We start from the raw sequence: 14,869 nt of genomic DNA, 5'->3' as shown, positions 1-14,869 counted from the left end.
CTGAGGTAACAAAGCATGAGTTACAGTCTCTTCGGCTAAACCACTTTTTGGAATACTGTCCACGGAAATGCTGCAGGGTGGACCAAGGTGAACAGATGCCCTTGGCAATGGCACCCTACACTGCAGTGGGGCCATCGGTCTCCGTGGAACCCTGCGCTCCCCACGTCTGAACTCCACTGCAAACTCCGTCTAACTGGAGGCAAGTGTCTGTAGCAGTCTCAGTCCACTCAGTGCCACTGTCACTGAGTAGCCGAGAATGGGTAATTTAGAATGATTTTGTTTCTCACCATCCTAGAGGCTAGGAAGTCCAAGATCAAGGCATCATCATAGGGCAAAGGCAAAAGGGCAAAAGACAAAAGGAGCCAAACTCGTCCTTTTATAACCATCAGTCCCACCTACGAGTGCAGAGCCATCGTGGCCAAATCGCCTCTTAATACTGAGGTGATACTGCTACAACAGGAACTGGCTTTCAGTGAATTCTGGAGAACTGTGGACGCTTAAACCGTAGCAGACATCGTCAGGCAGAGCTGCTGTGGACGAAGCCACCACAGAACTGGGCAAAAATTGTCGGAGTCTGAGCACTGTGGGGAAGTGAAACCTGAAACCAAGTTCACGTCGGCCTGAGAACAGACCAGGAATCGGGAGGTACAGGAAGGTGTAACATGGTCTGCACATCGATTAAAGAAATGTTATTCTTTTTATTTTGAGACAGAGTCTCACTCTGTCACCCAGGCTGGAGTGCAATGGTGCGATCTCAGCTCACTGCAACTTTGGCCTCCTGGGTTCAAGCAATTCTCCTGCCTCAGCCTCCCAAGTAGCTGGGATTACAGTCACTCACCACTGCACCCAGTTAATTTTTGTATTTTTGGTAGAGATGGGGTCTCAGCACGTTGGTCAGGCTGGTCTCAAACTCCTGACCTCAGATGATCCACCTGCCTCAGCCTCCCAAAGTTCTGGGATTACAGGCATGAGGCACCATGCCTGGCCAGAAATGTCATTCTTTTGCCACATTCTCTAATTCTTGAAAAGCTTGAGGTGGACTTCTGTCCACCATGACTTGTGCCACCGTCGTAATCAGTTTAATAGCAACAAGGTGGCCGGGTACAGGAGCTTATACCTGTAATCCCAGTGCTTAGGGAGGCTGAGGTAGGAGGATGACTTGAGGCCAGGAGTTTGAGAACAGCCTGGGCAACATAGTGAGACCCTGTCTCTACAAAAGTAAAATAAAAATAAAAAAAGTAGCTGGACACAATGACACCTACTTGTAATCCCAGCTACTTGAAGCTGAGGTGGGAGGATCGCTTAAGCCCAGGAGTTCGAGTCAGCAGTAAGATATGATCACTCCACTGCACTGCAGCCTGGGCAATAGAGTGAGACCCTGTCTCTAAAACAAAAAATAGCAACAGGGTTCACAATTGTTGAGAGAAGAAGTCAGTTCTTCTTCAGAGAACACCTCAGAATCTAGGCCAAAGATCAGGGTTCTACTAGGCAAAGAGAGAATGAGAAGGACACTAAGAGCAGAACCTGGGTGCCCATGCCTACTGCTGCAGACTGGGCTGAGGGGTCTGCTGTAGTCACAGAAGTAAGCTTGTGGCTGCGGCATGGGTGGACCTTGGAAACAGTGCTCAGGGAAAGAAGCCTGTCACAAAAGGCCACATGATGTATGCATCCATTTATAGGAAACACCCAGGACACGCTGATCCATAGAGATGGCTGGCTGCTTAGGACTGGAGGGGTCGGGGAAGTGGTGAGTGACTGCTGATGGGTGTGGGGTTTCTTTGTGGGATGGCGAACATACTCTAAAGTGCATCTCTGTTTTGGTCTCACAACTCTTGAGTATACCAAAAACCATTGAACTGTGTCATTTAAATGGATGAATTGTATGGTGCATGAATTATTTTCAGTAGAGCCGTTAAAAAATGAAGCAGGCATTAAAAAATGAAGAAGGCCTCCATCCGATGGAAAGCTTAGCCAAAGTGATATTGGACTTTGCTGAGAGCAGCTTCCCAGAGTATTTTAGAGGCGTTGGCGGTACCTGCTTTCTGGCATGGAGTCTACCGTTCCGTTTCTACCTTTTTTCTGAAGCTTTTGGTTCTTGGTGTCAGCATTAAGGATTGGTTCATTGGTCAATGACTCGGTGGCTTTACTAGACAGCTTCTGGTGTGTGTGGAGGTGTCCGTTTTTCCTTTTCTTGCTAGGAAGGTCCCTATTCCTGCAGGGATCCTGGCCAGTTTGGTAACTGGAATACTGAGGTGGCTCCACTGCTGTGGGAACAGCCACACTGGGAGGCCTTGCTGCAGTTGTCTGTGGGTCCTTTTTTTTTTTTTTCTTTTGAAACAGGCTTACCCTGTTGCCCGGGTCTCCTGCCACCTCTACCTCCTGGACTTAAGCAATCCTCCTATCTGAGCCTCCTGTTGGGAGGTTGCTCCTGCACCTGCAGCAGGAGGTGCGGGATGTTGGTACAGGTCAGCTCATTTAGTGGTGGCGGGATCGCCTCTCAGCCCGGGGCTCCAGGAGCTGTAGCCAGGGCAGCTGCCCCTCAGTCATCTTGGAGACCCCCACAGCCAAAAGAGGTGACATTGACGCAGTGGTAACTCCCTTGCAGCAGCTGGAGTGCCCGAGGCCAGAGCCACTCTCCCTGCTGCCCCTGCCACAGCCTTAGGGCCTGCCCTTCTCCGGCATCCCCCCTCATTCACCAGGGAGAAGAGGGGAGGCTACCAGGAGCCAGTGGCTCAGCTCATGATTCAGCAGGTGGAGGAGGTGAATAGCGATCTGTTCACGGGGCTGTCCATGAGGGGTGCACGTGTGGCCCAAGAGTACCAGGATGTGATTGCAGGTGATGGCTGGGGCCTGGAGACCCCTCCTGTGCAGCGGGCAGGTGGGATTTAGCCTGCAGCTTGCTCTGCTGATCCCCACCATGCTGTATCTGTAGGAAACGGGTGAGCAGATCGCTATCAAGCAGCACCACTGAGGATGCTGCTGGTCACCTGGGTAGAGGTTAAAGCCCATGAAGATGGACAAGTCTGTAATTTAACAAAGAAAAGAGAAAACAGCCTGTTATTCTGCGGAAAGTAACCCTTTGGCATGTGCAGTGAAGTAATTAGCTGTTACAGGAGTATAGTGGAGGGCGAGACCCTGTTGAGCTGGACAGACCATGGTGCCTATGCTGGTGAGTGTAGAGGAGCAGGGCTGAGTGTTGGGGTGGGTGGTGCCATGTCGCTGCAGTGTCATGGGAGAGTGGCTGGAAAGGAAGGTGAGAGCTGATCTCTGCAGGATTTTGAACAGGAGCACTCAGGTGACCTGGGTTCCCTGCTCTGTGGGGTTTACTAACACCTGCTAGAGGCCTGTTTTCATGACAGCCCTGACAGGTGGTTGTCAGTATTCCCATTTTATAGATGAAAAATAGAGTCAGACCAAGTGGTTTGACTCAGTTGGTCTATGTGACCAAGACCCAAGGTCACATAGCTAGTAAATGGCAGAGTTGGAATTTGAACCAGCTGGTGTTTCATCTCCTATATTATGCTTGCATTCTCTCTGAAGAGGCAAAACTCTCCCGTGAAACAATGAAGACAGTCAACATGGCATTCACTATTAGCCTGAACCACATCCAAGTGCCATTTTTATAGGTCATCTTGGTCAATTATAAGCAGTGTCCCAGCAATAGCTGGGGTTTGGACAAAGAAACCTCTCCAGGCAGGAATGGGCAGCAGAGATTTCATGGCAGAGCTGGGAACGAAGCAGAGCCTTGAAGGCTCTGTAGACTCTAGATGGATAGAAATGAGGTAGTCGAGGCCGGACCCCGTGGCTCACATCTGTAATCCCAGCACTTGGAGAGGCCAAGGTGGGCAGATCACTTGAGGTCAGGAGTTCAAGATCAGCCTCACCAACATGGTGAAACCCCATCTCTACTAAAAACACAAAAATTCGCCAGGCATGGTTGCACATGCCTGTAGTCCCAGCTACTTAGGAGGCTGAGGCAGGAGACTCACTTGAAACCGGGAGGTGGACGTTTCAGTGAGCTAAGATTGTGCCAATGCAGAGCAAGACTCCATCTCAAAAAAAAAAAAAAAGAAAAAGAAATGAGGCTGGAGAGGCCGGGTGAGAGGTGGGGTGCTGAGGAGATAGCCCGAAGAGCAGGTGCCACAGGGCTGTCCATGAGGGGTGCACGTGTGGCCCAGGAGTACCAGGAGGTGATTGCAGGTGATGGCTGGGGCCTGGAGACGCCTCCTGTGCAGCGGACAGGTGGGATTTAGCCTGCAGCTTGCTCTGCTGATCCCCACCATGCTGTATCTGTAGGAAACAGGTGAGCAGATCGCTATCAAGCAGTGCCGGCAGGAGCTCAGCCCGCGGAACCGAGACCGGTGGTGCCTGGAGATCCAGATCATGAGAAGGTGAGGCCTGGCGTGCAGGGACCCAAGGGAAACCTAGAGCACCAGCCCCCACTGCATCTAGAAAGGAGAGCCATAAATCTCAGGCCCCGCATCAGGACGCCAGCCCGGCAGTCTCCGCAGCGACTCTGCTGCTTCTTAAGACACTAGAGGAGAAGCAGCTAAAGTCCACACGGGGCCTTGTCAAGGGCTTTTTGTCAATTTTGTAATATTAAATAATTTAAACAATTTAATAAGTTATCATGGTGACTTTGTCAGCAAAAAAGCATTCTTTCCTCCTGTATTTCCAATTTCAAGGTGGTACGTGACCGTTCTCTGCTGTCATGCTGCCGCTGACATTTATTCCTCCAGTGTGGAGACCAGGCTGTCCATCTGCCTGGTGGCTGCTGTCCTCCTAGCTAGTGAGGCATTAGGTGGGCTCCAAAAGAGCTAGCGAGGACACCACGCAGGGGCTCCTCTGCCAGCCTCTTAAAAAGAGGAGGTGCCATTTGGCTACATCATGGTTGCATTTGGTTACATGGTTCCTTCTCAGACCCCTTTCTGCATGTCCACCTGGGGGGTGATGTTTGTACCTGAATCAACCTGCCAAAAAGTAAACAGAGAAAAAAAAAATACTGAAACCAAGAGCAGGCACCACTTTGTTTGCCTGCTAGCATGTGTGACACGTCCTCCCCATGTGGAGGGCATGAGGTTGGAAGACCCTCATAGGAGCAGTTCGGCAGCACGATGAGGGCTTGGGATGTGGCGGGCACAAGAAACTCAAGTCACGTGCAGCGCACCCTCGGGGTCTGAGTTCTGGTGCTGTGGGTGGGGCCAGGCCAGCCCCACTGACCCAGGCACTGCAGTTGGCTGCCCGTCCTGGGCCCCGTCTTCCTCTGTTTGGAAGCCCTGGGTTATCCTGGGCCTTTGTTGCTGAGAGCTGGTGGGGGTGGCAGGGATGGGTCTGGGCAGGAGCTCTCATTGGTTTTCTTCCTTCCTAGGCTGAGCCACCCCAATGTGGTGGCTGCTCGGGATGTCCCTGAGGGGATGCAGAACTTGGCGCCCAATGACCTGCCCCTGCTGGCCATGGAGTACTGCCAAGGAGGAGATCTCCGGAAGGTGAGGCTCCTGCGGCCGCCGGGTACACAGCCTGTCCAGGCAGGTGGGACACTAGGAAGGGGTATGGGGAGACCTTTCACTGCTGTCATCATCAGGAAGCTTGGGGAGCCCCAGTGACTCCAGCAGGACTGCTTTGCCTTTCAGATCCCCTGTTCCCTGCCCACCTGGGGCTGGTGTGTGTGTGAGTCAGAGGCGCTTCCGAGAATGCCAGGGAAGGGGGAAGGGCGTGCTGCACACTCTGCTGGGATTACTCCAATGACGAGGAAACTCATCACAGGTCTGGGCGTGGGGAAGGACTGGGCGAGTTCCAAAACAAGTGCTTCCTCCCTGGACACGTTACGGCCACTTCAGGCCTTTGGTGCCAGCACCATTGCTGTCCTTATTAGGAGGGATTTTATTCCAGAGATAGGACAGCACCACACATGGGGATGGGGAGTGTAGCAGGGAGGGAGCAGGCTTTGCGATCAGAGAGCTGGGCCAGGGCTGCAGACCCAGCCCACCCATCCAACCCACCTGACCCACCTGGACTCATCTGTGGGGCTCTGCTCTCCGCCTTCTCACCACACCACCTCCTCTTCCCTAGAATATTCACTTCTCAGAGATGGATGGCAGCCCCTCCTGGTCGGGGAGCAGTTCTGGGTGCCCCTCCTTTCCATTGTTCCCTATGGCAGAACACAGCCTGTTAGTTCATGTTACCTCATTCGATTTCCAGCAGCTCACACATGGGTGCACAGTATGGTTCCTACATCACAGGTGGATGTCGTGACCTGGAGAGGTTGGGCCTCACATAGCTTCAGCAGCAGAGCCTGGGTCCCAGCCCACAGGGACCCAACCGCAGGCCATCTCTCCGTCTGTGAGACTGAATAAGGCCGTATAACATAAAAACTACAAGCTATGAGCAAAATAATTTTTTTTTTTTTGTTTTTGAGATAGAGCTTTGCTGGAGTGCAAGTGGCATGATCTTGGCTGACTGCAACCTTCGCTTCCTGGGTTCAAGCAATTCTCCTGCCTCAGCCTCCGGAGTAGCTGGGATTACAGGCATGCGCCACCATGCCTGGCTAATTTTTGTGTTTTTAGTAGAGACGGGGTTTCACCACATTGGCAAGGCTGGTCTCGAACTCCTGACCTCAAGTGATAGCCTACCTCAGCCTCCCAAAATGCTGGGATTACAGGCGTGAGCCACCGTGCTTGGCCAAAACAATTTTTATTTTAATTGAAAAGAGGTCGGTTGCTCTGCGAGTGCAGCCCCCTGCACCTTTCCTCTCCTCCGGAAGGGTCACAAAAGTGGGGGCGGGAGCCCAGGCATTTTAATCCCTTTCAGTGGCCATTTCCAGTCACACGTCAGGCACTGTTCTCACTGTTCCTCCAGGCCCTTGTGCCTCTTTAAATAAACAAGAACTTTCCACTTTGGATGCCTGAGACCGGAGGACAGCTTGAGGCCAGGAGTTTGAGAATGGCCTGGGCAACATACAGAGGCCTTGTCTCTTCAAAAGCTAAAAAATGAAAAATTAGCCAGACGTGGTAGCATGCGCTTGTAGTCCCCACTACTTGGGAGGGTGGGGTAGGAGATGGCTTGAGCCAAGGAGGTTGAGGCTACAGTGAGCTATGATTGCGCCACTGCATGCCAGTCTGGGTGACAGAGCAAGACTCAGTCTCAAGAAAAAGATAATCCTGTCTCAAAAGAAAGAGACAGTTAAGTAAAATAAAAGGAGATTTTCCATGGGGCTTGGCCTGCCGGAGTGGCTGTCCCTGGAGATGGGCACGTCCTGGGAGTGGCACTCACAGCAGGATATGAGCACAGCTCTTGGCATGACCCACAATGAGAGATGGGGAACTCGGCAGCACTTTGATTTTCCTCTTTATTTTGCTAACCTTTGACAGTCACCCATTACTAACTGCAGCTGTGCAGAGATAAAGCCATGTTGGAGTGGAATGGAGAGTTCACAGATGGCAGCCTGGAAGTAGGTGGGATGTGGCCAGATGACAGAGGGCTCTGAAGTGAGGCAGAGGCTTTTCGACTTGGTCTTTTAGGCGGCAAAGAGCCAACGAGCCAGGGAAGAAGAGATGGAAAGTTTAACATGACTGACCTAGTGTGGTTGCAGGATGATTGAGGGGGTGACAGGAAGGCCTTGAATCCTAAGGGACCCTGTCCTTGTGTCACCCAGTGGAGCTGAGGGAGGACACTGTTGTGCAGGGCTCTTGCTATCTGTTGTTTCTTTTGTTCCCTCTAAAAAGTTCAAAATCTGCATTCCATCCATGGGCACGGAGAGGCAGACTTGGCCAGCACATGGGCACATGTAAGAGTTGATATTAAAAGTCTGTATGCCAGGTGTGTAGACAGACTTGAGTGCTTATGAATATGATGTGAATTCCTGCCTGTGAGGCTCACCTGGCAAGCTCCCCTCTCTTTCTGCCTCTGAGGCCAGCTCCAGCAGCACAGAGACAGTTGAGGGACCTGGAAGGCAGGGGGTTGAGGGCTTGGGCTCAAGCTTCAGATTGACCTGTGCTCACCTTCCAGCACTGCTCTCTCACAGCTGTGTGAGCCGACAGGTATCCGACCCTGTAACCTCAGTTTCCTCCTCCAACATGGGGATTCCACCTGTGGTGGTTAGTATTAAATGAGGTCACACAGGGAAGGGTTTGCCGAGCTAATCCATGCAGAGCTCCTCCAGCACCAGGCACGTAATAAGTGCTTAGTAAGTATTTCCTACTGTTACCATCACCCACGTGGCCAGGAGATAGCAGGTGATTTCCAGTGATGCCTTCCCAGCCTGGCCTGTCTCTGGGACCTTTAGGCACAGAGAATTCCTATTGCCTGTGCTTAGATTTCGGCCTGCCTTGCTCAGAACTTCAGCAGCCGGTGAGAATCAAACTTTCCTTGCTACAGAGCCTTTGCTGTGAGGCTGTGAGAGCCCGGAGGTGGTCCAGACTGCTTCCTCCTCCTCTCCGTTTTCCTCCTCTTCCTCCTCCTCCTCCTTCTTCTCCTTCTCCTTCTTCCTCCTTCTTTCTTCTTCCTTCTCCTCCTCCTTCCTTCTCCTCCTTCCTCCTCCTCCTTCCTCTTTCCTCTTCTTCCTCCTCTTCCTCCTCCTCAGGCCAATCCCTGCTAGTCCTGCTACCCTGGCTTCCTCAAAAGCAGGTCCCCCAAAGATCAGGGCCCGGGGTCAGCTCTCTGGTCACATTGGCTGGTAGGAGACACATGTGGACTTCCCGTGGTTTGTGACCACCAGCTCTGACGCTGCTTCTCACTTTCTTGACAGTACCTGAACCAGTTTGAGAACTGCTGTGGCCTGCGGGAAGGCGCCATCCTCACCTTGCTGAGTGACATTGGTAAATCCCAGCCCTGGGAGTCAGGCCATGTCCTTCCGGGAGAGTGTGGTGCCCCTGTGAGTCCCTGCGGAACACCGCAGGCAGACACTTGGGTCCTTTGGTCTCAGTGGAGGGGGACTGGAAACCCGGGGAGGGGGACCCTGGTGGAGTGGGGAGGTCAGCAAGGAGCCAGCCAGCCAGACGCTGCACTCAAATAGGTTTCCCTTCCTTCCTGACTAACTCATCAAGTGAATTATGATGTATAGGGAATAACAGATTTCCTTTTCCATTATGAAGCTCCCCTCCCCACTTTCCTGGAATGGCCAGTGCTGGAATAGGCTGTCATTCGAATGAGTTTTGTCCCTTGGCAATGAATTGTTCCACTCCCACATTGGCAGTTCTTTGCCAGCCAGAGGCATAGGAAAAACTGTCCTTGTTTAATCCTTGGGTACTGTTGGTGTCCCCAGACGAAGGCATCTGTGGCACCCTCTGAGAATGCCAAGCTGGCCATTCATGGGGAAGAGTGACCTCAGCCTGCAGAGGCCAGTGGAACCTCCTAGACCCTGGCACCCACTCAGGAGGGGACTGAAGGGTGGGCGCTGAAGGTCAGCACCTGGCCCAGCCTGGGGAAACAGACGTCACAAGGGAGAGGGACTTGCTCCGGGCTTTTTGTTTTTTTAGAAAATAATCTCCGAGGTTGTTGGTGCAAGTTGATAATTGAGTGTCAGGTTTAGAGTTATTGAGAATTTATCTTAGACCAGATTTGGCGAATGATGCCATTTTCATCCCTCCCCTACCTCAACCTTTCAGAGCTGTATATATTTTTTCTTTTGTTTGCTCAAGCTTTTTTTTGGAATATTCTCAAATACATAGAAAAGTTTAAAGAGTAGTACAGTGAAACTCACATACCCGTCCCCTCGGTTCACCAGATGTTAACATTCTCCCTCATTTGTAAAGCTGTGTTCTCTAAGCTGGGGCCTGAAAGGGTCGACGGTCCAACACTTTGTCTTGCTAGTGTGAGTCTAGTCTCTTCCTGACTGCTGCTTTGAACAGAAGAGAAGCAAGAAGGAAGGGAAGGGGGAAAGTCAAGCAATGACATATTTAAGGTTAAGATCAAAATAGTCTGACATACAAAATTCCCATCTCGCTCTGTGCTGTGTCTTCATCCCTTTGGGTAGAGTTCACATAGAGGATAAGTTGACATTACACCAGTTTTATTTGACTCGAGTGGGCACCCAGTGCTGGCCCAAAGGGACACCCTGTGCATGGCCTGCGTGAGTCTCCTCTGTCTACCTAGAGCATCTAATCCATCAGTTAGAAATTCCCCTTGTTTTCTTGACACCCTGACCCAAGGCTCACCCATCCACATTTTGCTTGGAGGCTTACTTGATTGTATCTTTTATCTCAGTGGCCAAATTCTTTATTTGTTCTCTGTTGAAGGCAGGTTAGCAGATTGGAGAATATTGTCTTGCTTTTCACGGGCAACTTTTATTTTGTTTCTCTTTGGTTAGAGTTTTGTCAAGTTACTTTTCTTGAATGTTTTTCTCCCAGATATTTTTCTTTCATTCCTTAGACTGTTGATGACTTTAGCAGGTAGTTATTAAGAAAGTATTTTTTTTTTTTCTTTTTGAGACAGTGTCTCGCTCTGTTGCCCAGGCTGGAGTGCAGTGGGTGACCTCGGCTCACGGCAACCTCTACCTCCCGGGTCCAAGCAATTCTCCTCCCCCAGCCTCCCAAGTACTGGGATAACCAGCGCATGCCACCACACCCAGTTAATTGTTGTATTTTTAGCAGAGACAGGGTTTCACCATGTTGGCCAGGATGGTCTCCAACTCTTGACCTCAAGTGATTCCCTGCCTTGGCCTCCCAAAGTGTTAGGATTACAGACATGAGCCACAGCACCTGGCCAAAAGTCTTTAAATTATTGGCATAAGTGCACATGGCTTCCTCATGTGGTTGTTTATTCTGCAGGTGCTTGCTTCTCTACTGATAGTCACAGAACATCTCTGGTTACATACTCTTTTTTGTTGTTGTTTTTTTTAAAATATGGAACACTTCACAAATTTGTGTGTCATCCTTGTGCAGGGGCCATGCTAATCTTCTCTGTATCGTTACAATTTTAGTATATGTGTTGCTGAAGTGAGCACTCTGGTTACATATTCTTTTGGTCTGGGTCCTCTTTGAATTCAGTTACCATTGACTTGTGCGGTAGTTTTTTTTTTTTTTTTTTTTTTGAGACAGAGTCTTGCTCTGTTGCCAGGCGCCAGGCTGGAGTGCAGTGGTGCAATGTCGGCCTACTACAACCTCTGCCTCCCAGATTCAAGCAATTCTCCTGCCTCAGCTTCCCGAGTAGCTGGGACTACAGGCATGCACCACCACACCCAGCTAATTTTTGTATTTTAGTAGAGACGGGGTTTCACCGTGTTGGTCAGGATGGTCTCGATCTCTTGACCTCGGGATCCGACCGCCTCGGCCTCCCAAGGTGTTGGGATTACAGGTGTGAGCCACTGCGCCCGGCTTGTGTGGTAGTTTTTATATTATTTTATTTAAATTGTGTGTGTGTATATATTTAAGTTACTTGTAAATTAGAATAATGAAAACAGGTGGGTTCTCAAGTGCTTATGTGCTACAGGTCTCCTATACATAGGCAGATGAATATTAAATTCTGTAGGTTGCTGATTCTCTGTTTTTCCTCTCTGTGACCCTGAGTTGGAAATAATTCAACTTTGAACTACTAACTAGTACACTACGGTTAAACTTCCTTTTTTTTTTTTTTTTTTTTTTTTTTTTTTTTTTTATGAGACGAAGTTTCGCTCTTGTTACCCAGGCTGTAGTGCAATAGCGTGATCTTGCCTCACCACAACCTCCACTTCCCAGGTTCAAGCAATTCTCCTGCCTCAGCCTCCTGAGTAGCTGGCATTACAGGCATGTATCACCACACCTGGCTAATTTTTTGTATTTTTAGTAGAAACAGGGTTTCACCATGTTAGCCAGGCTAGTCTTAAACTCCTGACCTCATGTGATCCGCCCACTTCGGCCTCCCAAAGTGCTGGGATTAACAGGTGTGAGCCACCACACCCAGCCTACTCCGTGCCCAGGTAAACTTCTTAAGGGCATAAACTTCAGTCCCTGTTATATCTCCAGCATCTAGAACAGCAGTACCTAGTGTATGTCAGCTTCTCTATAAATATTTGTCAAATGAGGACCAGGCAAGGTGGCTCACGCCTGTAATCCCAGCACTTTGGGAGGCCGAGGTGAGCGGATCACCTGATGTCAGGAGTTCAAAACCAGCCTGGCCAACATGGTGAAACCCCTATCTCTACTAAAAATACAAAATTAGCCTGGCGTAGTGCCACATGCCTGTAATCCCAGCTACTCAGGAGGCTGAGGCAAGAGAATCACTTGAACCTTGGAGGAAGAGGTTGCGGTGAGCTGAGATTGCGCCATTGCACTCCAGCCTGGACAACAAGAGGGAAATTACATCTTAAAAAAAAAAAAAATTGTCAGATGAATGAAATAAATCCTAAAGGAAATTAAAATAAGTAAGGACCAGGGTTTTTTTTGTTTTTTTTTTTTGTTTTTTTTTTTTGAGATGGAGTTTTACTCTCTTGCCTAGGCTGGAGTGCAGTGGCACAATTTCGGCTCACTGCAACATCCACCCTGGGCCCAGGTTCAAGCAATTCTCCTGCCTCAGCCTCCTGAGCAGCTGGGATTACAGGTGCCTGCCACCTCGCCCAGCTAATTTTTGTATTTTTAGTAGAAACAGGGTTTCAACATCTTGATCAGGCTGGTTTTGAACTCCTGACCTCTTGATCTACCCACCTTGGCCTCCCAAAGTGCTGGGATTATAGGCATGAGCCATCTCGCCCAGCCCCCCTCCCCCCTTTTTTTTAAACACATCAGATGTCCATACATCATGAACAACTCTAGGTCCCATACTAGCTCCTCTGCTTATTAGCCCTGTGACCTTGGGCACATTACTTAACACCCTTTTATTAGCGGTAAAATGGGAGCCTTACTCACCTTGTTAGAATTGTTGTGGAATCAAATGAGGAGATATAAATAAAGCTCCTAGCACAATGCTCTGTTCCTGCAGAATGTGCACTCAGCAAGTCTTAGTTCCTTGCTCATTTCCTTCCCGCTCTGGATTTTGATTTTTGGCCTCCCCTTTTGGAAACGCTCGGTGCCTTCTTTAGGGCATGACCTGAGGCTGGATCCAGGGAACACACGGGTGGGTGCCTTCTGAGACTCCCATCCTGGAAGAGGCTGGCCTTCCTCAGGCCTGTTTCCATCTCCACCACCTTTTGGGTACAGTGCAGTCCTGGTTTTGTGGTTGAGGCTGCTGATGAGCTCACGTTTTACTTTCATTCCTGTTTTTGATTCGTGTACTAAATCCATTAAATTTATTTTTGCAAGGATCTGGTGACTGAGCCAGAGTTCATCTAACATAACTCTTTTGTATTTTGGAACATTTCCTGAGCATATTTTGTTCCAGTTTGTTCCAAGCGCCGGCCCCATATTTCCTTTGTTGGAGTTGCCACTGCTGTTCTCTGCCAGGTTAACTTCAGATAAGTGGCAGAGCCACACCCTTGACCGCTGGGTCCGGATTAATTGCCTGGTCTTCTGGGTTAAACCTGTTGGCTCATACTCTCTTCTTCGCCATTAACCTCCCAGAGACACCCATTCAGAACAATGTCAAGATAACAGACATGGATAGGATTTTTCCACTGAACTTCACATTGCCCAAGAAGATGCTGCAGAGTGCCAGAGAGAAATGAGAAGATGGCCAGGTGTGGTGGCTCAAGCCTGTAATCCCAGCACTGTGAGAGGCCGAGGTGGGTGAATCACCTGAGGTCAAGAGTTTGAGACCAGCCTGGCCAACATGATAAAACCCCGTCTCGACTAAAAATACAAAAATTAGCCGGGCATGGGGGCATGCACCTGTAGTCCAGCTACTCAGGAGGCTGAGGCATGAGAATCACTTGAACCCTGGAGGTGGAGTTTGCAGGTAGCTGAGATTGTGCCATTGCACTCCAGCCTGGGCAACAGAGCAAGACTCCATTTCAAAGAAGGAAAAAAAGAAATGAGCACATGTCTGGCAAGCACAGAGGTGAGCCCCCTGCGTCCTGGCCAGGACTCGCCCGCCAGACCGTTGCTCCATCCTGATAGGTGACTAGAGACAGGTGTGGAGCAGCTGGAAATGATGTGGACTGCCACATAATGTGTCCCTAAAATAGCTCAAGGAAGTTATATGTGAGTGGACTCTATTTGAATAGCCTTGCTCATCATCCTTTGGAAAACATTGGCGTGTGTTTTCTTTTGTCAATGGAGGTGCAAAATTCTGAGCTCTCAAGATTGTGGGGCAGGCTGCTGCACTGTCTGCTGCTGTGGGCTGTGGCCCTTTTGGGCGGGCATGGGCCTTATCAGATCTAGATGGGAATCAGCCTTCCTGGATTCTGCAGGTGGCTGGTCGGTCTCGGCTGTGGTGAGACCATCCCATGCTCCAAGCCTTCGGGAACCCACCCTCTCTGTTGCTGTCCATGCTTCCTTCTCTGAGCCCCACCTCTGTTCCTACTGGAGCTGCTCCTAGCAGGCGTCCAGGACATCACCGTTAAAGAGCAGAGGGTTTCAGAGAAAGCACTTCGCTTTGGGGAAGAGAGTTCCATTCCAGGAATCACACATCGGTTGCTCTGCCTAGCATTGTGGATCTTCGGACTGGTTCTGTCAGACACATCCGTCTGACCGAAGTGTTGATGATAACAAAAGATGACGACCTGACTCCAGATCGTTTGCACATAAAGCTTGTTGGAAAGCACAGGGAACCAAGTTAATAAACACAGTAACAATGAGAGAGAAGACAGCTGGCCCTCAGTCCTGGCTCCACTTTACAGCTCTAGAGCCTTAGGCGAGGCTCAGCATGTCCTGGCTGCAGGCTCCCCTACTTTAGGATGAGGGGTGTGGGCTTCCGAGTGCTCTCTAGGGCGCCATCTTCCTCTAACAACTCCATGTCATTGGCCAGACCTCTGGCTTTCAAAATGGTGACATCCCCCAGCTGGCGGCCTGTCCTGCACGGGCTC

General features: G+C 50.2%; 1 protein-coding gene and 1 non-coding gene across 6 annotated transcripts in view; one reads left to right on the top strand and one right to left on the bottom strand.

Annotated features, from left to right (window-relative positions):
• Positions 1 to 14,869, top strand: part of IKBKB (inhibitor of nuclear factor kappa B kinase subunit beta) — a 64,550-nt gene that overhangs the window by 13,085 nt on the left and 36,596 nt on the right. For 3 of the 5 annotated variants that reach the window (XM_039463397.2, XM_039463398.2, XM_074383819.1), the window contains 3 exons: positions 4,297 to 4,391; positions 5,369 to 5,486; positions 8,744 to 8,813. In XM_039463397.2, the coding sequence (XP_039319331.1) occupies positions 4,297 to 4,391; positions 5,369 to 5,486; positions 8,744 to 8,813 (283 nt within the window). Of the gene's footprint in view, positions 1 to 1,679; positions 1,748 to 4,296; positions 4,392 to 5,368; positions 5,487 to 8,743; positions 8,814 to 11,592; positions 13,628 to 14,869 lie in introns of those variants that run through there. The other 2 variants (XM_039463399.2, XM_074383820.1) reach the window with 2 other exon arrangements.
• On the bottom strand, positions 10,833 to 10,939 carry LOC120361555 (U6 spliceosomal RNA). Its single transcript, XR_005577732.1, has one exon. It is a non-coding gene; the product is annotated as a U6 spliceosomal RNA (small nuclear RNA).

This window comes from Saimiri boliviensis, chromosome 13, assembly GCF_048565385.1.
Source record: "Saimiri boliviensis isolate mSaiBol1 chromosome 13, mSaiBol1.pri, whole genome shotgun sequence".
In the NCBI taxonomy this organism is placed as follows: domain Eukaryota; kingdom Metazoa; phylum Chordata; class Mammalia; order Primates; family Cebidae; genus Saimiri; species Saimiri boliviensis.
This window is presented reverse-complemented; position numbering and strand designations above follow the sequence as displayed.